Consider the following 16487-nt stretch of genomic DNA (forward strand, 5'->3'; position numbering starts at 1 on the left):
ACTTTGGGTTATGTAGTGGAGTCATTGTAGAGAAAAGTTGGTGGCTTGGGGGTGGAGTCAAAGGCAATAGTGTATGGTTTGGGGGTTCAGGTTGAAAAATGTTCAGAATACCTCTCTGAGAGCTTTGCACTAAAGCACCTCTTGTGTAGTCAACATTATTATTCTTTACCTGTTCTGTGTTCAGTTAAAGAATCCACATAGTTTAATAGAACTTTATCAAAGGCTGCGAACACCTTGGGATCTAACTTCCAGACAATCTGGGAGTAGTAAGTGTACCCAAAAAGGAGCACAGAAATGGAACTTTCAGGACTTTCATTTCTTCTTAAAGGTAAATAAAAGTTTGTGTTCCCATATATAGTCAGTCATTTTTCAGGTACCTTGATAAACCCAATTTTTGTTTAAACAGGGCTTTATCTAAATTGGCTTATTGCTCTTTAACTTAGCTTTTATGGTAGGGTGTGGCTACCAGCTGCACCCCAAAAAATCCACAATGGACACACATGGTGAAATGACTTCAGCCCAGTAATTCATCTTGAGAAAGGATGGTGGCTCAGCTCCAAAGGAATTTAGGTGCCTAAATCCCAAATGTGGGTACCACTGCAATCCAGAAAACCCCCAGTGAGCTGCTAACTAACCCTGTAGGTGCCTAAACTCACTCATGGAATAAATTTTCACTTGAAAAGTTCCCTAGGAACCTCATTTTTGCCTCTGGGCCTGCATACTCATGCCTAACTCATACCTAAGCCCCAGTGCAATCCTCAAATCAGACGATAGATGGGGGAACACCATCATGGCCTGATCAGATAGGCATTTTCTAAGCATGACTTACTCCACACAGAACAGAGGAGGACAACTCCCTTATAACCTTGATCCCGTGGTTAGGGTGCTCAGGTGGGCTGAGGCAACTCCCTTTTCTTCATTAGGCAGAGGGGATTTGAACAGGAGTTTCCTACCTTTCAAATGAGCACCCTAACCCCCAGGGCATATTCAGATGTGGGTCTCTTGTTGTAGTCATTCTATGTTGTATTAAATATTAATGGGCCCAGAGAGAGAATGAGACTATCGTCCAATGGTTAGAACACTCACCTGAGGTTGAAATCCTGTTCAAATCCCTTCTGCTTGTCAGGCGGAGAGGGGAACTGAACCAGTTTCCCACATTCTGGGTGAGCGCTCTGACACTGGGACAAAGGACGGCACCTGCCATCTCCTCCTCTAACACCCTCCACACACACACACACACACACATTGTTGTGGGAGTCAGACAGGTGCCTAAGTTCTGTTCTCTCAAGCAACAGCTTAGGCATCGAAGGTGCCTGACTCCAGGAAAGGCATTCCCAGCTGTAGATTGCAAGCACAGATAGATGCCTCCCTGTATCCCACACTCAGGCCATGTCTACACAAGTTATGTTAGCATTCAGCTGCTGAAGTTTGTATATCACTCATGCGCTTGCATATTTGGCTGCTTGTGTCTGCGCTGCACGTATTTTCCAGGAGTTCTAGTTTTGACACAAAGTGCTATACATGGTGGGTAGGCATCCCAGTGTGCCATTTGCTGCCTTCTGGCAAAATGCCTTTTGGGCAGTGTTCACAATGTGTTGGAGGAAGCAGTTGTTTCAAGGTCTTAACTCAAAACTTTTATAGTGAGACAGTAAACTGTGCTACTCATGGACAGGCTGGGTTCCATTTTAATCATTTAATACAGTAACTCCTCGCTTAACATTGTAGTTATGTTCCTGAAAAATGCGACTTTAAGCAAAACGATGTTAAGAGAATCCAATTTCCCCATAAGAATTAATTTTTTCACCAGACAAAAAAAAACTATATATTATACATACACACACACACACACACACAGTATAAATTTTAAACAAACAATTTAATACTGTACACAGTGATGATGATTGTGAAGCTTGGTTGAGGTAGTGAAGCTAGAGGGTGGGAGAGGGTGGGATATTTCCCAGGGAATGGCTTACTGCTAAATGATGAACTAGCTTTTGGCTGAGCCCTCAAGGGTTAACCCATTGTTGTTAATGTAGCCTCACACTCTACAAGGCAGCACGAATGGAGGGAGGGGAGACAGCATGGCAGACAGAGACACAGGGGAGGGGAACACCCTGACATTAGCCCCCCTCTCTCCTCCCCGCCCCCCTCCCTGCGCACAGCAAGCAGGAGGCTCCTGGGAGCAGCTCCAAGGCAGAAGCAGCACATGACAACTGAGCTACCAGCAACTGATGGCCTGCTGGACGGCTGCCGCACAGGGAACTTAGGGGTGCGGCGAACTGATGAGGGTCTGTCGGTCCACCCTGGTTCCAAGCCCCCACCAGCTAGCTCCAACTGGCTGCTCTTCCTGCAAGCAGTGGACAAAGCAGGCGGCTGCCAAACAACGTTACAAGGGAGCATTGCACAACTTTAAATGAGTATGTTCTCTAATTGATCAGCAATGTAACAACGAAACTTTAAGTGAGGAGTTACTGTAGACACAACTCCCAATTTATTGGTTAAATAATTTATTTTATAAAAGTGAGAATAGTCAGTGCATACTACGATTTAATTGCTTTTTGTTCCACGCATTTCAGATGCCGCCGAATTACTAATTCTCCTGTGCTCTTAAGTAAGGTATCTGACATTTCCTCTTCTGTGGGAATTCCATGAGGCAGTTTCAGGGGCTGAATTCTACAGACAAGAGAATTTGTTTAAAACACGGACTATGGTAACAAGTTATTTTAATTGTTGCTGGTTAAAGGAAAAGTTAACAAACCTTATTAGATGCTTTATGACTTTCAGTTTTGCATTCACAGATGGGATATTTTTGTGCACTCTGGGCTGATTTGCCTATAAACAATGCAGAATGTTACAAACTCACTTCGAAAAAGCAATTTATGTCTCTAGGAACTGATGTATTCAACTGAAGAATTCACATATCAATAAAAGAAGAACATAGTACACAAAATTAAACTACTTTGGGAAACTCACACTTCTTGAAAATAAGTGTGCTAAAATTCATTAAACTTTTGGGATTCACTAACATCTTCATTAATACAAATGCTTATTTCCTATTAATATCCACGGGAGATCCATACATCTAGGCTCCAATCATGCAAATGCCTACCTATTTGCTCAACTTTATTATTGTGAGTAATCCATTTGATTTCAATAGGATTTGAAGATCTGAGAAAAGAATTTTCCCCTAAATTTCTAGGCTAATTACTTTACAGATGTGCATGATAAACGTGAAATAAAGTAAATGAGAAAGTATACTTTATCCAGTCCAAGATCATGTATTATCTTCTTTTCCCAGTATGGACGACCTATTCCACTTTTGATTCTAGTGACAAGATGCAGTTTGTGAGGCTGCTGAGGATCACCTCCGTATTTTTCATGATCTGAAGGCCGTGGCTGAAATACCTACAAATAAGTAGTTCACAAAAGGCATGTTTTTGTTTTTTTATTTTTAAACCTTTCAACAGTTACTGAATCCAACAATATCTTGCTGTAAAAATATTCCCCTAAAATATATTTTAGTCTTTCACTAGAAAGAAAATGTGGCAAACCCCCCCTAAATTTCTAATAAGCTTCCCTTCCAGAAAGGCAAAGCAGCAACATATGACCATAGTATTAAAAAAGCTAATCTCCAAATAACCTAAAATTATTTCAAGTGTTTCCTCATGACAATTTCCATAAAGATACAATAAGTTTGGGGTCATGATCCTCCACTCATATATAGCCTAGTCTTTGGGGGCATGATTCTTCACCAATATATATATGAACACATAAGAGCAGAGGTCTAGTTGTAGGACTGGGACCCAAATTTGTAAGATGATTGTGACAGGCTTATTACTCAAGAATGCCCTGTTTCAGAAATAAAATCAACTACAATCAGACACTGGTTTTTCATACAAGAATCTGAGTGCATATCTCTCTGGTTTAACAATAGTATTGCTCAGTACTGTTACAAATTAGTCTTACTAAAAAAATTAAAGGTATAAACAAACCCAAAACATGCTTTCAAATCTTTAAATATTGTGCTTACTGAAGCTGGAATTCTTGACTTAGTAAATTTATGGCGAATCCATCCTGTCCAAGTCAGTGATTCCATGCTGCTTTTTGCCAGAGTCTAAAAAAGTTATGGCATGATTTGTTAAGTTTATTCAAGAAGAAAATTATTAACATTTGTATTGTACATAAAACCGTGAAATGACTAAATTAGGATCAGGATCCCATTGTGCAACCAGAATAACCGATACAATACTGTGCCCTTACTATATCAGTGGGTGCTCTGACACCGAGACGTTTAGCATAGTCTTGCTTAATGAAATCAAATACTTTTGAAACCTTTTAAAGCCTGTGTTTCTGCTCCTGGTGTCTAGTGAAATGAGGACACAACCCCTGGTTTCACTAGAACGGAGGCTGCAGAACGGCAGGCGTGCTTCTGGCCCTGCAAACGAGGAAAACCTCGGTGAGCCGGGACACGCACTCTGAGCGCGATCAGGCAGCGCAACTCACTGGGGCTGACCCGGTCTGGAGGGACGGTCCCAGGGGAATCAGGCTGCAGCCCGCCCTAGTGTGGCCCAGGATAGCTCGGAGGGGCAAGAGCCCCAGTCCTGCGACCCTTTCACCAGGGGCTCAAGGGGCCAGGGAAGCGAAGCACGGAGCGCAGCAGCCGGGGCAATGGGAGGCCAGGGGCTGCAGGCCCGGGTCCCACTCTCACGCCGCCCTTCCTCCCCTTGGAGGAACTGCCCCCCACTCCCACGGCGACCAGCACAGGGAAACCCCCCAGCGCTGCGCCCCACTCACTCTCCAGGCGGCCGGGGGTCTCTTAGCGACGCAGCCCAGCGCTGCCGCCGCCATCTTGGCACCGAATGTTATTTCCGGACTCCAGCAGCCACTAAGATCGGCGCCTAGAAGCCGCTGCACTTTGGTTCCGACTACTTCCGGCGCGAGAGCGGGGAGGGAATAAAGCGCGACACCGGCGGCCGCTTCGGGTTTTTCTGGGTCCTGAAAATCACGTGACCACCTCCCCCAGCTCCGCCTGGCTCCCGGAAGTGGTGGCTGGTGGCGCGCGCAGGCTTGGTCCAGCCTGGGGCTTCGATGCCCGCCGGGTGCCGCTTACCGCCCGCCCCCATGTCCCAGGCCGGTCCGGGCGCGGTGGCCGCGCTGGAGCCCCCGGCGGTGGCGACGCTGAAGCGGGCGGTGGAGCTGGACTCGGCGTCCCGCTTCCAGGAGTCGCTGGTGTGTTACCAGGAGGGGATTGACCTGCTGCTGCAGGTGCTGAAAGGTACCGACGGGCTGGATCCCCACACCCGGGCTCTGCGGCGTGGCCCCTACCTCCCCTCCAGCGCTGTAGCTCACCCCGCCCAGAGCCGGGGCTGGCTTCCTGCCCGCCCCGCTTCGCCGGGAAAGGTCGGGAGCCGCAGCGCCAATGCAACCACCCGGCAGAGTTAACGCTGCTCCTTCCTGAGCTTGCAAACGTTTGGGGCTGGGGGCTGTCATTTTCTCTGGGGTTGCAGAGAGGGCGTGGCGGGACGGAGCCCAGCTCTGGCTGACCTGCGGGTGCTGCCTCTTTAAGGCCTGGTCTATACTAGAAAATTACGTTGTCTTAACTATGTTGGTCAGAGGTGTGAAAAATCCACACCCCTAAGTGGTGTAGTTAAACCGACCCAAATCCCTGTGTAGATGGTGCCAGAAGAATTTTTCTCACAACCTAGCTACTGCCTCTTGGGGAGGTGGACAAACCCCTCCCCTTGGCTTAGGAAGTGTCTAGGCTGAAGCCACACAGCTGTGCTACTGAAGTGTTTTAAGTGTGATGAGCCCTAATAACATTAATGTATGTGCTACATGCTTAGAGAGGCAGTGATGTGCATGTTACGGTTATATGTGCCTGTGTTGGGCCTCTCTTCATAAATGACTAAGGCCTGGCCTACACTAGGAAATTAGATCAGTAACTAAATCTCTCAGGGGGTGTAAAAAATCCACACCCCTGGACAATGCAGCTAAACCAACCTAACCCTGGCTGTAGATAGAACAAGGTCCATGAGAGATTACCTACACTGGGGAGAACCCGTCCTGTCAGTGTAGACAGCATCCTCACTGAAGTGCTACAGCAGCACCACTGTAGCATTTTAAATGTAGACTAAGTGCTAAGAACATTACTGGCTACACTTGCAGATGTAGAGTGCTTTGAGTTAAACCCGCCTTCACAGAGCGCAGTAGGGAAAGCGCTGCAGTCTGTCCGCACTGACAGCTTCAAGCGCACTGGCATGGCTACGTTTGCAGCACTTGCAATGGCATTGGGAGCGGTGCATTATGGGCAGCTATCCCAGCATGCAAAGTGGCTGCAGCTGTGCTTTTCAAATGGGGGGTGGGTGGGTGGAGTATGACAGAGAGTGTGTTGTGTGTATGTGGTGGGGAGAGAGTGGGTTTTTGGGGGGCTGAGAGCATGTCAGCATGCTGTCTTGTAAGTTCAGACAGCAACAGACCCTCCCCTGCCTTTCTCTCTCTCACACAGCATTCCACAGTAATGGTTGCTTTGTCTGGAAGGAGATAAGCAGTCAGCAGCCGCTGTCAGAAACTGAGCTTTTAAGGGGCATTTCCGCATTCCTACGGCCAATTCCAAACAATGATAAGAGCGGCCACTTGACTTAAGGGGATTATGGGACATTTCCGGGTGTGATCAGAGCACAGTAAAACAACACCTCGTTCACAATGGCACCACAGCAAATGTTATTCCACTCGCAGAGGTGGAGTACCAGCAGTGCTGAAGCCGTGGAGTCAGAGCACTCTGTGTCTTGCCAGTGTGGATGGGTAGTGAGCTGGTGCGCCCAGGGTCCTTCATTGCGCTGTAACACGCAGGTGTAGCCAAGCCCCCCCACCCCCCCCCCACACACACACAGTGGTTCGAGACACACACGTTCGTTCAAGAAGCTTATCCTGGGGTATATGCAGGCTTGGAAGGTTTAGATTTGTATTGATAAATGTTGGTAAGGGTTGATTTCACCAGAAACACACAAAATATTTGTGTACTAATAAAGTATTTCCATGAATAATAATCAAAATGTACAGAAATAATGGAAAGTACTGCTTGAGAACATATTAGAGTTTCATTTAAGGATATTTAATTTGTATATTTTAACATGTGATGTTGATAATTTGTGTTTTAACCATTAAAAAGCTTTAACTTGTTGAATCTCAACACCTACTTTCATTAAATAATTGTTGTCTCACCACCCACCCATAATTTTCTGGAACTGTGAAAATTTTAAAAGTGATTAAAATAAACATTGATATTACCAGTCAAAATTATTTTTAAAAAATATCAAATTCTGCCAAGCCTAGGTACACACAATGAAAAATGTTGAGAATCAAATAGTAAAGGGACTGGCTCTTGGGCATGGACGTAGGTCCAGTAGAGGATCTCTCTCCTCTCCTATAGACTGTTGAATGAAAAAAAAATTAGAGGACTTTATATCCTGGGGAATAATTACCAGACGTAGTTGTCCTCCTTTTTTGAGATAATCTGAATATTTTTGATTCACAGCTACAAAAGATGAAACAAAAAAAGCTCATTACAGACAAAAAATACCTGAATACATGAAGAGAGCTGAAGCTATTAAAAAACATATTGAAAAAGAAAGAGAAGGTATGAAGTTTTACTGTAAATTTTTTTAAATGTTCATGAAATGATGCACTTGTACATCTGAAGTTACAATACAGTTACCTAGGATTTATAGAATACAAGTGTATGATTGCACTGTCTTGTTTAGTGAAGGATACTTCTTTTTTAGATGGTAAATACCACCAGCAAATTAAAATTGAAGAAAATTCAACTGGTTTCAGCTATGAGAAGGTTTTTCAAGACTACCTTAATGAGACCGTTACAGAAGTTTGGGTAGAGGACCCATACATCAGACATGTTCACCAGGCAAGTGGATCTTGAACGTAGTTTATCTATAAAACTAGAACAATTTTTTTTCAGTTATTCAATAATCAAACTAACTCTTACAGTTCTACAACTTCTTAAGATTCTGTGAGATGCTTGTTAAGGGGCCCTGCAGAGTGAAAACTATCCACCTCCTAACTTCCTATGATGAAGTAAGTATCTATTATTCATATTTACCAATATTTGGTAGACTGAGGCCCTCTCTCCTTCAACAGGAGATGCAATCAGGTCAAGAGGATTTAACAAACACTGAATAGTGTAATTCCAAATATTTTGCTAACTAATAAATTCTACTTATGTGGCATCCTAAGTGGAAGTGACCCTGGAAGAAAGATGTTTATATTGTCCTAGTTGACTGTCTATTGTAAGAAACACCATTAAATAAATTCTGCTGGGAGACTCTTTATAATAAGAAAGGCCTGGATACATTTTGATATTTTGGGGTTATGACAAGTATAAACCCTCTCATTGTCATTATACTCATTCTAGCCCAAATCTTAATCTGAACAGATAATCCAGTGTACTGGGGAGGCAGCATATCTAATGGTTAGCGCATGGGACCCTGAGGGAGAATTGAGTCCTTGTGCATAATCAGTCATTGGCTTGCTATGTGATTTTGGCCACGGCAGTCACTGTACCTCAGTCATCCCATCTGCAAAAATGAGTATAATTTATCTGCCTTCATAAAGCATTTTGAGACTTAGATAAGTGTAAGATCAAAGTGGTGTTAGTGAATTGAAGAAGATAAATGGACACAATTGGAGCAAGCAAGATGAAAAAACAACTTTTACTCTTAACAGGGTAGTGGAAAGAGTCAACAGACAAGTAGCCTAGAAGAAATAAAGCAATCACTAAAGAACTATGGAGTAACACTGAATGTCTCATTTTCATCTTCAATTCATGATCGAGAAATAAGGTTGGTGATGCAGAAAACCAATAAATTCCAAATTATTTAATCTCGACAAATTATCTATAACCATGGTTACAAATGTCATTCAAAGCAGAAGGCAGTTACTTTATCCAGTAAAGTAGGTTCTTCATAGTTTTATACTGTGTTCAACTTTGGGACCGCTGGGATCTAGTTTTTAAAACAAGACATTGCTGTATTATACAGTTGACATCTACTCTAACTAGAAATTTTGATTGAAATGGTGGGAGGAATTTGCGTAACTTGTAGATATGATTACGGTTTTTTTCCTAATTATGTTAAATGTACCTACAGTTTGTAAACTTGTGAAGATGGAATAATATTGGGAATTTTTTAAATAGATTCAACAATGGATGGATGATTAAGATTGGAAGAGGGCTTGATTATTTTAAGAAACCACAGGTAGGTGTGTATTTTCTTTTGAATGAATTTGAACTACAACGTGGCTTATTCTAAAATTTTGTTCCTTTTTGCAGGGTCGTTTTTGCCTTGGATACTGTGACTTTGATTTGAGACCATGTCATGAAACAACAGTGGATGTCTTTCATACTAAACATACAAAGAAAACATGACCAAGTATTTCTGTTATTTAATTACTGCTCTTACAACCTTTAAATGCCTGCTTTTAATTTCTCTCAATTACATGTAGTGTACATTTTTTACGGAATAAAACTATATTTTTTTATATTTTTGATTACTTGCAGTGTGAATTAATAGAATTTCTAAACTAAATGGGGTAACACTTTAAAGCAAGGTACAGTAGAACCTCAGAGTTATGAACACCAGAGTTCCAAACTGACTGGTCAACCACACACCTCATTTGGAACCAGAAGTACACAATCGGGCAGCAGCAGAGACAAAACAAAAAAGCAAATACAGTACAGTACTGTGTTAAATGTAAACTACTAAAAAAACTAAAAGGGAAAGTTAAAAAAATTGCAAGGTAAGGAAACTGTTTCTGTGCTAGTTTCATTTAAATTAAGATAGTTAAAAGCAGCATTTTTCTTCTGCATAGTAAAGTTTCAAAGCTATATTAAGCCAAGGTACAGTTCTAAACTTTTGAAAGAAAAACCATAATATGTTGTCCAGAATTACGAACATTTCGGAGTTACAAACAACCTCCATTCCCAAGGTGTTCGTAAACTCTGAGGTTCTACTGTATCAAATATGATGAATTAGCAGTGCTAAAAGTTCACAAGTGCTTAGGAAACTAGTTACGTATCTATAAATTATTCACACTTCACAAACTTAGATGTTTTTGATCCAACACAGAAAATCCAAATATATAGAAGTTAGGCAACTGTCTTTAGTATTATACTTTAAAGAAAAAACCAATAGGATTGAAGGAAAACACCATGTACATTGGTCAAACTGGACAGTCTCTACGTAAAAGAATAAATGGATACAAATCAGATGTCAAGAATTATAACATTCATAAACCAGTCGGAGAACACTTCAATCTCTCCGGTCACGCGATTACAGACCTGAAAGTTGCGATATTACAACAGAAAAAACTTCAAAACCAGACTCCAGCGAGAGACTGTTGAATTGGAATTCATTTGCAAATTAGATACAATTAACTTAGGCTTGAATAGAGACTGGCTAAGTCATTATGCAAGGTAACCTATTTCCCCTTGTCCGTCCGTCATCCCGCCCCCCCGTTCCTCAGACGTTCTTGTTAAACCCTGGATTTGTGCTGGAAATGGCCCACCTTGATTATCATACACATTGTAAGGAGAGTGATCACTTTAGATAAGCTCTTACCAGCAGGAGAGTGGGGTGGGGGGAGAGAAAACCTTTTGTAGTGGTAAACACCCATTTTTTCATGGTTTGTGTGTATAAAAAGATCTTCTGTACTTTCCTCAGTATGCATGCGATGAAGTGAGCTGTAGCTCACGAAAGCTTATGCTCAAATAAATTGGTTAGTCTCTAAGGTGCCACAAGTCCTCCTTTTCTTTTTGCAAATACAGACTAACACGGCTGTTACTCTGAAACCATGTTAAACTGTAGCTTAGTTAACTAGATAATTAAGGCCAATTGTTTCCTTCTAAAACAAGGTGGAGAGCTGTAAAATCAGTGAATATTTTTGCAGAGTCCTCTGTGAAATACCAGTTGGCAGTCACACTACAATTTAACACCCTTCAAAAGTCTCCATTTCAGTGATTAACTTATTTGAATACTAATGGCAGTGCATGTACTGAAGGGCCCACATACCGATAAATGGAAGATAACTGAACAGAATGTGTCATACTTGATCAGACTGTCTAAATGTGTGGTCCTGCTTTGTGGCCATTATCCTTCCAGTTGAGGACGAGAACCATGCCAGAGAGCAAGAGACAAGAATCAAAATGCAGTTCTCCTGCATGATGTCTGAGCTGGTCGCAGGTGCATGGCCCATTATTTACTGATACTGATTTTTTTCATGATGTTAACATGGAAACTTTACCATTTTTAATGTAGACCATAAGATGGAAGTCTAGAATAAAATTTAATTTAGAGCCTAAAATGTAGATCATGCAGATACTCCATGTATACATTTAACTTTAAACTCTTAGAAGTTAACAAACGTATCAAAATACCACCTCATATTAGTCTAGTGGCTTCAGTCTTCTTAAAACGAACTATCATTCTGTCCAAATCCAATATAGCTTTCCAGCAAGTCACTGCCTCTGAGATGTGAACTCTTAGCATATAGATCTAGTCTGAAGTATCTTCATGTATTTAGGTGACTAAGTACATGTTCAGTCTTCAGTAATTGAGAAATAGTTTCATGTTGACAGTGGTGACATGAAATTTAGTTTTATAATCAGTCTAATTAGTAGTTACACAATCAGTCATGAACTAAAGCACTAGACTCCAAGAACTTTAGTGGATAAATCAAGAGAAAGTTACTTCAGTGGTAGCTTACTCCTATAAAATCAACTTGCACAACATACTGAAAATAAACATTTTATTTTACGTTTTTAGTAAATCATGCACTAGTCAGTATAAGAGATGTGACTTACACTTTCGTTATGAAAATCACATTAGTGTCATCACATTCTCACATAAGAGACTCCACTTCCTGTGCAACTCATAGTTTTGTGGACATATTCTCAGCAGAGCACTTGCTAATGCTGTGGTTTCACTTGGGCAAAACTTACTGCCAATTAGGTTTTTCTCTAGTTCATTGCACATTGCTGGTGGCAGCCACTGCTCTGGCAAATCTATGTTACAAACTTCAATTCTCCCATGCTTTACATGAATATCCACTTTAACTTCAAGGAGAATATGTTCATACACTATGTTAAAGCAACTGCTAATACTAAATTTTGGTGTCTTGCCATATATCCATTCCCAGGTTTGTAGTTCTTTGGTTTTATTATTAATTCCAGGAAACACTGTCTCATCGGCTGGGTTTATTAGGGTAATATGATGGTCAATTTGATGGCATCTTGCATATTCTGCAGCAACAGCATCCATGACCATCTCACATGTTAACGTAGGATCCTCTTCAAAGAGATTTTTCACTAAAGCAGGCATGCTAGGAGTGGCATTGCTTTTTATCCCCTTGTAAGGACTCTTCAGTACAGGAGATAAAAGAAACCTATCTGCATTGCATAGCAAAGTGCAGTGATGATAAGCAACTGTCTTTCCTAGCTTTGCAGCAGTACCTGAGATTTTAAAATTCCCATCTAGCAAGAGATCAAATCTGTCAGTGGCACACACATCTAACTGGGGTTGCAATCCTTTTAGAGCCCTAACAACCAATTTTAAGTTTTCCATTCTCTCATATTTTTTCTTGGATGTGAAGAAAGTAAAATTGATATTGCCCAGATCATGGTAAACCGTCCCTCCCCCACTTCTCCTTCGAGCCAGTTTTATGTTCTTCTTCCTCATTATCTTGAGGTTACATTCCTGCCAGGGATTCTGGTGTCTCCCAATCACCACAGTGGGAGAATTTCTCCAAAGGAAAAGAACCTGTCTGTTTTCTAAATTCATGTTGTCATGAATCCAATCTTCCACAGCCAAATTCTGGTAAACATCACTAGAAACAGATTGTAGAATGAGTCCTCTGTTTGCTGTACACTTGAAGCCAGCTGCTGAAATCTTGAGGACATAAAATAACTGAAAACAGTTCTTCAGGGATGATGGGATTACCATGGTTTTAATAAAATTCTCAGATAACTTGTGACAGGAGAGGCAGGTCTGTCAAAGTTTAGCATAAGATGTTCATAATCCGCACTCCTCCAGTACAAACACATTACTAAAGGCAATCATGCTGTACTCACTTTCTTCCCAGGATACCAAATAGTGATGCTACCACAATGAATGTGTTTTCAAGGTAGATTTCCTTCTCCCAGATATGATGTTGGTACTCCATCACGGGTGCATGGTCAATATCTAAGATGGGGCTATAGAAGGCTGTTTCCTCTTGCTGCATATTACTAGAAGTGAGGAAGGGGAGGAAAGCATAGTATCTGATTGTATTTGTTTTCCCCCCTACAATGTAATTTTACAATACTGTCATTAACATTGATCCTGGGGGAATTCTGTGCCACTGCGCATGCGCAGAATTCATGGTCCCCTCCTCTCCAGATTTCTTTGCTTCTCTGCAGAAAAGTGACTTACTGCTGGGGAAGCAAAGGGAAGCCACAAGAGTGGTCACATGCCCCACCACACTGAGCCCCAACCAGGTATACCCAGACTCCCACCCCCACTCCCCAGCACCTGGACCTCCCGCTGAGCCACAACCACCTTCCCCTGGACGTTAATGCAGAGTGCCATTGCTCCTGCACCCAGAACCTTCCAACCAGCCCCTGTTCATCAAGATCCCCCCCCCCACACACACAGCTGTATCCAAGCTGCTAGCAGCCAGATTGCCCCACAAAGAACCCTCTCACCCAGCACTTGGATCTGCTCCCACACTAGGAGCCTGCCTGCCCACATCTGGTGTGCCTGGCATAGAGGGGCAGGGCCAACCACTGGCACTGTCAGGTGCAGCCTCACCTCTGTATCTGAGGGGGAGCTACAGGGTGATCTCCCACTTCTGTGTAGCCAATGGCCTGTGCTCCCCACTCCCATGCCGAAGCCTCCACATTTATGTATTGACAAATAAAATTTGCAGAATGGTGCAACATTTCAAAACGTGTGCAAAATTTTTATTTTGTTGGCACGAAATTCCCTCAGAAGCAGTAGAAGTATTTAACAATCTAGTCTGCCACAAATATGCAGGTTAACTTTTTAAGGAGTCAGTAAAGTGGTCCAGCTAATACGTGCAGGATTTAAATGGCCCTGGACACTAAAACGCGTCGTCTTGTCAAGGTCACTCTTGCCCCCCGCCCCGCTTCAGGGACCGCACTAGAGAGGAGCGGGCATAGGTCAGTTCCGTGCCCAGTCGCTCCTTGGCACCGGAGTTACCAGCAGCCGCGGGCAGGGCGGGGGCGCGACGGAGGAGCCCCGCCCGAGGCTATTTTAGCTCCGCGATGACGGAACGCGCTGGGTGTGACGCTCCACCGGCTCGAGGGGGGCGGGGCAGGGAAGCTCGGCAGCGCCGCGGCGGGGGGAGGGAGTGGGAGGGGGAACGTGCCCTCCTGTTACGCACCCTCCGACCGCAGAGCGCTGGGACGCAGACCAGGGGCCGGGCCCGGCTGTGCCAGGAGAGCAAGAAACCCCGAGCGCCGGTGCCTGTAGCGGGGTCAGGTCACTACTCACAGCGGGAGACTCCAGCCGCCTCCCGTTCCCACGCGGCCCGTTATAGCGACGGCCTGTCCTCGGTGCGCATCCCAAAGCCTTCCGGCCCCGCGCCGCAGCTGGGACCTGATGTTCCCCCAGCGAGTCGCTCGGTGACGCGGGGGAAGGGAGAAGAGGAGACACCGCGTCCCTCCCACGCACGGGGGGCGGGGCTTGCCAGGCGACCTGGTAGGTCACGTGAGCGGGCGGAGGCTTTGGCGGGAAAAGGCAAGGCTCAGCTGCGCTGCGCTTGGTTCCACTGGCGCAGCGTGAGGGGAGCTCTGCCGCGCTGGGGCCGGGGGCTGAGCCAGACCAGGCTGCGCACGGCAGGGGCAGGAAGGGATTTTGCTCTGTGTGTGTCCTTCTGTGAGCGAGGCAGGGTTGGGCTGATAGCGTCTGTTCTGCGGGACCGACTTCTGCTGGGGTCAGAGACAAGCCTTTGTGGTTTGTCTGAAAAAAAGACAGAAACACCGTATCCACCGTGGGTGAATGCTTCTCACAAAGCGATTGTGTCATACCTGACATCAGGAACACACCCCAAGGCAGTGACGAGCCTTTCCTTCCCCTTGTTTAGGGTAGGGGGACATGCAGCCCTGAGAGGGGCTCTGGCCATCTGCTCTCCATCTGTGCCCTGTGGCTGCCTGGACCTAAGCAACAGTGCCAGGGACTGGAGTAATTAGACTCAGAAAGGAACCCAGGAGTGAGTTCAACTGCCGCAGGGGACAGTGAGCTTGCCCAGGACTGAGGGCTCCAAGGAGGGATAGCTCAGTGGTTTGAGCTTTGGCCTGCTAAACCCAGGGTTGTGAGTTCAATCCTTGAGGGGGCCATTTAGGGATATGGGGCAAAATTGGGGATTGGTCCTGCTTTGAGCGGGGGGTTGGACAAGATGACCTCGTGAGGTCCCTTCCAACTCTGATATTCTATGACAAGAGATGTAAAGAGGTGACAGCTGAGCCCGGGCTGAGAGCCAGCTGACTACGGGTGGTGAAGGATTCAGGCATGATGCTCTGTGCCTGATACAGTACACTGCCTTGAGAGAGAGACAGGTTTTGTGCTAGTCCTTGGAGAGGGGGCATCGGTTGAGATGGATCCTGAGCACTAGATGGAGGAATGGCAACAGCAGCAGGCCATCCAACAACAGCAATGCCAGCAGCAGATATTGCAGCCTTGGATGGCCCAGCAGCAGGCCCAGTCAGCACAGCAGCAGTTGCTGAAAGAGATTGTGACCTACCAGCAAGAACTCCAGAGAGACTTTTTGCCACAGTTAAAAACCCCTGCCTCTGCACAGGGAGGCCTGGTAGGGCCCAATACACCAGGAGGAACTCTCACTTGTGCCAGAAGTTAAGTAAGATGGGCCCCAACAGTGCTCTGGACACATTCTTCATCACCTTTGAGAGGGCAGCATTGGCATCTCAGTGACCTCTGGAGCATCAGGTGTTAGTTTTAGCTCCCTACCTAATGAGACAGGCACAGTTGGCCTGCTGTAACCTTGGCTCGGAACAGGCTAGAGACTGCAATTGGGTGAAGATTGCTATTTTGGAGTATCTGGATATTACCAAAGAGACGCATTGGCAGAACTTTAGGACAGAGACCTACCACAAGGGGGCATGCTTGGAAGTGCAAGGTTTAAAAGAGCATTGCTGGCAATGGCTTCACCTCGAGGAGCATTCCAGGACTCAAGTTGCAGAGTTGGTCCTCATAGAGCATCTCATGCCCATACTTTCAGAGAGGGGCTGGGAGTGGGTTCTGTGGCATTGCCCTGAGTTGTTGTCAGACACAAAGCAACTGATAGATAATTTTCTCGTAGTCAAAAGGTCCCTGGAATGGGAAACACGTAGCCTCCATCCACTTGCCAACTAGGTCTACCAACAGCTGATTCCCCCAGCAGACATGGCACCCCAGAAGACCTAC

General features: G+C 44.6%; 3 protein-coding genes across 4 annotated transcripts; 1 reads left to right on the plus strand and 2 right to left on the minus strand.

Moving 5' to 3' along the window:
- Positions 1-2490: 2490 nt before the first annotated feature.
- MRPL30 (mitochondrial ribosomal protein L30) lies at positions 2491-4944 on the minus strand. The gene is made up of 5 exons (XM_074965143.1): positions 4795-4944; positions 4031-4114; positions 3259-3405; positions 2759-2832; positions 2491-2673 (listed from the first exon to the last, which is right to left on the minus strand). Exons 1-5 carry the CDS (start codon positions 4846-4848, stop codon positions 2541-2543), a joined length of 492 nt encoding a protein of 163 aa, XP_074821244.1. The 5' UTR covers positions 4849-4944; the 3' UTR covers positions 2491-2540.
- A 54-nt stretch (positions 4945-4998) lies between these two features.
- On the plus strand, positions 4999-9825 carry MITD1 (microtubule interacting and trafficking domain containing 1). Its single transcript, XM_074965131.1, has 7 exons — positions 4999-5275; positions 7535-7636; positions 7782-7918; positions 8002-8088; positions 8737-8852; positions 9206-9266; positions 9341-9825. The coding sequence occupies exons 1-7, from the start codon at positions 5089-5091 to the stop codon at positions 9434-9436; spliced, it is 786 nt and encodes a 261-aa protein (XP_074821232.1). The 5' UTR covers positions 4999-5088; the 3' UTR covers positions 9437-9825.
- Positions 9826-10498: 673 nt separating this feature from the next.
- Positions 10499-14696, minus strand: LIPT1 (lipoyltransferase 1). Of its 2 annotated transcripts, none has more exons than XM_074965109.1 (2): positions 14559-14696; positions 10499-13291 (listed from the first exon to the last, which is right to left on the minus strand). In XM_074965109.1, the coding sequence occupies exon 2, from the start codon at positions 13005-13007 to the stop codon at positions 11886-11888; it is 1122 nt and encodes a 373-aa protein (XP_074821210.1). In that variant the 5' UTR covers positions 13008-13291; positions 14559-14696; the 3' UTR covers positions 10499-11885. The 2 variants fall into 2 exon arrangements, with proteins under 2 accessions (XP_074821210.1, XP_074821220.1); XM_074965119.1 differs by having other exon boundaries at positions 14449-14588.
- Between the last annotated feature and the right edge of the window lie 1791 nt (positions 14697-16487).

The sequence above is a fragment of the Natator depressus genome, chromosome 1 (genome assembly GCF_965152275.1).
Source record: "Natator depressus isolate rNatDep1 chromosome 1, rNatDep2.hap1, whole genome shotgun sequence".
Lineage (NCBI taxonomy): Eukaryota > Metazoa > Chordata > Testudines > Cheloniidae > Natator > Natator depressus.

Coding starts and splice junctions, on each gene's coding strand:
- MRPL30 (XM_074965143.1), bottom strand. CDS start 4,848: ATGGCGGCGGCAGCGCTGGGCTGCGTCGCTAAGAGACCCCCGGCCGCC. Junction 3,406..4,030: donor AGTCAAGAATTCCAGCTTCA/GTAAGCACAATA, acceptor ACTTATTTGTAG/GTATTTCAGCCACGGCCTTC. Junction 2,674..2,758: donor GTCATAAAGCATCTAATAAG/GTTTGTTAACTT, acceptor TCTTGTCTGTAG/AATTCAGCCCCTGAAACTGC.
- MITD1 (XM_074965131.1), top strand. CDS start 5,089: ATGCCCGCCGGGTGCCGCTTACCGCCCGCCCCCATGTCCCAGGCCGGT. Junction 7,919..8,001: donor ACATCAGACATGTTCACCAG/GCAAGTGGATCT, acceptor TAACTCTTACAG/TTCTACAACTTCTTAAGATT. Junction 8,853..9,205: donor ATTCATGATCGAGAAATAAG/GTTGGTGATGCA, acceptor TTTTTTAAATAG/ATTCAACAATGGATGGATGA.
- LIPT1 (XM_074965109.1), bottom strand. CDS start 13,007: ATGGTAATCCCATCATCCCTGAAGAACTGTTTTCAGTTATTTTATGTC.